Genomic DNA, 4,693 nt, shown 5'->3' on the forward strand with positions numbered 1-4,693 from the left:
ACAATTTAAGCTTTTAAAATCCTCACATTTTATTAAACTACGCGCAGATTGCCTACAATGGGCAGCAAGACGAGCGACTCGTTCCACGTCCAGTTGGCGTCTATCGTAGAAGTGCTGGCCAACACGGCCGTGGCTGAGATCTGCAAACTTGTAGACGATGGCTATGCGATGCTGCATCTTGAAATCTCACAGAGCCAGAGAGAGATCGACAACCTTCGACGCAAACTGCTGTTGGCCAAACTCCAGAGTTCCCGACGGAACCACGTGGTGGACCGACCTGGCGCGCTGCGACGCGCGTCTCCTCGCGTGTCCGTCAGGTCGAGAAGTGTCAACCCCGTGGAGTATTTCAGAGCAAAAGGCAAACAGCCGCTGTCAGTGACGGAAGGCGTGGAAGATGATCCAGTCATTATTAAGGTGGAAGGCAGAGCGCAGGGTGAGTGGGCATTACGTGACTATTTGCGTGCAACGTACTGTTGTCAATCAGGACGTTGATATGAACAGTGACAGGGACCCCAGTTAGGAAGTGAAACCAGTTTACGGTGCGGTGCCAACTGGTTTCCGATCTATCTGGTACCAGTGAATGTGGCTGATGTGATTGTTATTACTTAAGTGAACCAGATGTAGTGTCGGAACCGGTCGGTATTCAGTTGAGGGATTAAAATACAGGCTACTCAATCGCATTGACATGGCCAATAATGCCTAATAGACGGGTAACGGTTAGCTGAAGAACTGACAGGCGAGCAAATCCAACCGTAATCTTTGCTCAGATCAACAGTTCTTGACTTATTGTTGTTGTGCGTTGATTTGCAAAACTGAAGATAAATGGCCTACTGATGATAAATGTAGATGATAACAAAGGAAAGAGAATAACAAATCCATAAAAAGCTGTAGATAAATACAAATGAAAGACAACACAAGACTGTTATGAATGATGTGTCATGACAATCAGGAAACAGGTTCAGTTGAATCTTTATCTGAATTATATGAGGAATGTCAGTCTCCCGTAAATGGGGACAGACCTTCCTTATATGTTGATAACGTTCTTGTATCTTTATTGTTGACCTGTTTTGTCTGTCTGTTTATCATACCACAAACTTTCCTTATCAAACACACTTTGATGCTTTGATATGCAGCAAAACAAAGAAAGTTTCTATCCACTTCTCTTCTTACAGCCAAGGTTCTCCCAGGGCTGTTAGGTCCATGGTTCTCCCAGAGCTGTTAGGTCCATGGTTCTCCCAGGGCTGTTAGGTCCATGGTTCTCCCAGGGCTGTTAGCTCCATGGTTCTCCCAGAGCTGTTAGGTCCAAGGTTCTCCCAGGGCTGTTAGGTCCATGGTTCTCCCAGAGCTGTTAGGTCCAAGGTTCTCCCAGGGCTGTTAGGTCCATGGTTCTCCCAGAGCTGTTAGGTCCATGGTTCTCCCAGAGCTGTTAGGTCCATGGTTCTCCCAGGGCTCTTAGGTCCATGGTTCTCCCAGGGCTGTTAGCTCCATGGTTCTCCCAGGGCTGTTAGCTCCATGGTTCTCCCAGGGCTGTTAGCTCCATGGTTCTCCCAGGGCTGTTAGGTCCATGGTTCTCCCAGAGCTGTTAGGTCCAAGGTTCTCCCAGGGCTGTTAGCTCCATGGTTCTCCCAGGGCTGTTAGCTCCATGGTTCTCCCAGGGCTGTTAGCTCCATGGTTCTCCCAGGGCTGTTAGGTCCATGGTTCTCTCAGGGCTGTTAGGTCCATGGTTCTCCCAGGGCTGTTAGGTCCATGGTTCTCCCAGGGCTGTTAGGTCCATGGTTCTCCCAGGGCTGTTAGCTCCATGGTTCTCCCAGGGCTGTTAGGTCCATGGTTCTCCCAGAGCTGTTAGGTCCATGGTTCTCCCAGAGCTGTTAGGTCCAAGGTTCTCCCAGGGCTGTTAGCTCCATGGTTCTCCCAGGGCTGTTAGCTCCATGGTTCTCCCAGGGCTGTTAGGTCCATGGTTCTCCCAGGGCTGTTAGGTCCATGGTTCTCCCAGGGCTGTTAGGTCCATGGTTCTCCCAGGGCTGTTAGCTCCATGGTTCTCCCAGGGCTCTTAGGTCCATGGTTCTCCCAGAGCTGTTAGGTCCAAGGTTCTCCCAGGGCTGTTAGCTCCATGGTTCTCCCAGGGCTGTTAGCTCCATGGTTCTCCCAGGGCTGTTAGGTCCATGGTTCTCCCAGAGCTGTTAGGTCCAAGGTTCTCCCAGGGCTGTTAGGTCCATGGTTCTCCCAGGGCTGTTAGCTCCATGGTTCTCCCAGGGCTGTTAGCTCCATGGTTCTCCCAGGGCTGTTAGGTCCATGGTTCTCTCAGGTCCATGTCCGAGCGTAGCCCTCAACATGGCTACGCCCTCAACATGTTTGTCTCCGTAGACGCCGTCGGACCCTCTACGCACACGCCAGCGCCCCCGGCCTCGGCACTCCCGGGACCCACAAGTGGATCCCCCCCGGTCGCCGCGGGCAACCAGACCCCAGACCGGACCCACTCCTCCCGGGACCAGGCCTGCTACTGGGAGAGCTACCCGGTCCCCCCAGTGTCCCTTGGCGACAGCACGGTCAACCCGGCGACGGGTGGAGACGGTGGGGACTGGGCCGGGGCCGCCCTGGGGGAGCTGGGTGATGAGGTGTCTGGCCTCGAGGTGGGGGGGCGCTGGGGGGCGGAGCCCGTTCCCGTCAAAGAGGAGGTGGAGGCCCGGGAGTCGTGGCTCACTGGGGAGGGGCTCAGTGGAGAGGAGGGAGGAGGGGAGGGGGAGATGGACGCTGCAGGAGCCAATGGGAGCGCTCTGTTTAGGACGTTTGACCTGGAGGGCGGAGGAAGATCAAAGTTCTCCTCGGGGAACTTCAAAACATTCATGGGACGCTCCTCCTCATCCTCGTCGTTAGCGAACCGCGCATCGAACAGCCGTCAGCACCTCCTCCCCTCCTCCTCCTCCTCCTTCCCCAGCCGGGCCCCCCTGCCCCTGGGCCCAGGGGGAGAGCCACTGTTCCGCTGCGACGTCTGCGGGAAGTCCTTCACCAAGTTCCCGTCCCTGCGGAGGCACGAGCGCGTCCACACGGGGGAGAAGCCCTTCTCCTGCCGGCACTGCGCCAAGCGCTTCTCCCACAGCCACCAGCTGAAGAACCACGAGCGCACCCACACCGGAGAGAAGCCCTTCCGTTGCAATGTCTGCGGCCGCTGCTTCGCCCAGTCCAACCACATGAAGAGACACCTGCGCACGCACGCCGCACCCAACGGGATCCAAACCGCCGACCCGCTGGGCCGGTAGCCGGGACGCCGCGTTCGTCTCTGAACATTTGACGAGGAGTGTTTCGTCCCCGTCCTAGCATCCAGGTGGAAAGTGGGAACGTTCTGTGAACTCCCGAATCTCCAAGGCTCTGCTTGTGGGTGAGGTGGGAAGCGGGCATATTTTTTTTATGTGTTATTAAAGTCAAAACTGTGTATTAAAATCACTTGGGTGAATTGTGTCAACATTGTGTGATTTATTAAGCGAGGTTTACATATGAAGTTAAAGTTGCTGTAGGTAAGATTTGAGAGTTGTAAAGAGAGAGAGGAAGATGAGGTTTGGAAACTGAACAACCACAGCATCTCCCTCCCTCCCTTTAATTCTGCCCGTGTTGCGTTCACACACCTCAACGTTGTGCGGTGCGTGATTGACAGAGAAGACGGATTCCCCGGACCAATCTGAGTTGAAATCCCGATTCTACCTTGCAGAGGCCGTTGCAGTCAAAGAGGAACAAATATGATCAAAGTATTTCGCTGCCGAACAGCTGATCGATGGCTGTGGCATTTCTAACTTAACTTAATAATTGTATGAAAATAATATATATCAATATCTGACCTACAGCACTTAAAGTAAGACTATATTGTGGTGTGAAATGTTTTGGGATGAATTTATAATATACATAATACTGACAGGTTACTAATAAAATCAATACTCTTAATGATTTGGTTTATTGATTGTTCCACACAATGAGTTTTTTTCTCCATTTCCCAACATATTTAACTGAATGCATCTTTCATGAACATGTATCCATGTAGCACCATTTTAATGTCTGCTTTCTGTGAAATATTGCCAAAATTGCTAATAACCTAACAAATATATATATATATTATTGAGGACCAGTGTACTGATTAGTGTAAACCAGTGTAGTCATAACTAAACCAGTGAAGCCATTACAGGAAACCAGTGTAACCACAACTGGAAACCAGTGGTGCCGTATCTAAACCAGTGAAGTTATTACGATAGAGCAGTGTAACCATTAATTGAAACCAGTGTAGTCATAACAAAACCAGCCGGGGCATTGCAGGAAACTAATGAAGTCATAACTAAACTAGTGTGGTCATTACTGTAGACCAGTTTTACCATTACAGGAAACCAGTGGTGTCATAACTAAACCAGTGTGGTCATTTCTGTAGACCAGTGGAGTCATAACTCAACCAGTGAAGTCATAACTAAACAAGTTTGATAATTACTGTAGACCAGTGTAACCATTACTGTAAACCAGTGTAGTCATGTAAGGTAGAACAGCAGATGGTTTTACTGCCTACTGAGGAGTGCTGTTCTGGTTTACTGGACGAGGCGTTAGCTTCCGGGGTGAAAGGTCAACGATAAGTCTACTGAGCATACCTGGGAACCAGGCGTGGGCAAGACAGGAGAGTGGTGTGGTGTGTGTATATAAGGAGCCTGGCACTCTGCGACAC

The 4,693-nt window shown here is 51.0% G+C and overlaps 1 protein-coding gene across 1 annotated transcript in view; it reads left to right on the forward strand.

Moving 5' to 3' along the window:
- Positions 1-3,933, forward strand: part of LOC132453560 (zinc finger and BTB domain-containing protein 7B-like) — a 4,028-nt gene extending 95 nt beyond the window's left edge. Inside the window, exons 1-2 of the mRNA XM_060046506.1 lie at positions 1-433; positions 2,365-3,933. The exon at positions 1-433 is cut by the window's left edge and continues 95 nt beyond it. Coding sequence (XP_059902489.1) covers positions 58-433; positions 2,365-3,257 — 1,269 coding nt within the window. The 5' untranslated portion in view covers positions 1-57 and the 3' untranslated portion in view covers positions 3,258-3,933. The remainder of the gene's footprint in view (positions 434-2,364) is intronic.
- Positions 3,934-4,693: the final 760 nt, after the last annotated feature.

This window comes from Gadus macrocephalus, chromosome 3 (assembly GCF_031168955.1).
Source record: "Gadus macrocephalus chromosome 3, ASM3116895v1".
Classification (NCBI taxonomy): Eukaryota; Metazoa; Chordata; class Actinopteri; order Gadiformes; family Gadidae; genus Gadus; species Gadus macrocephalus.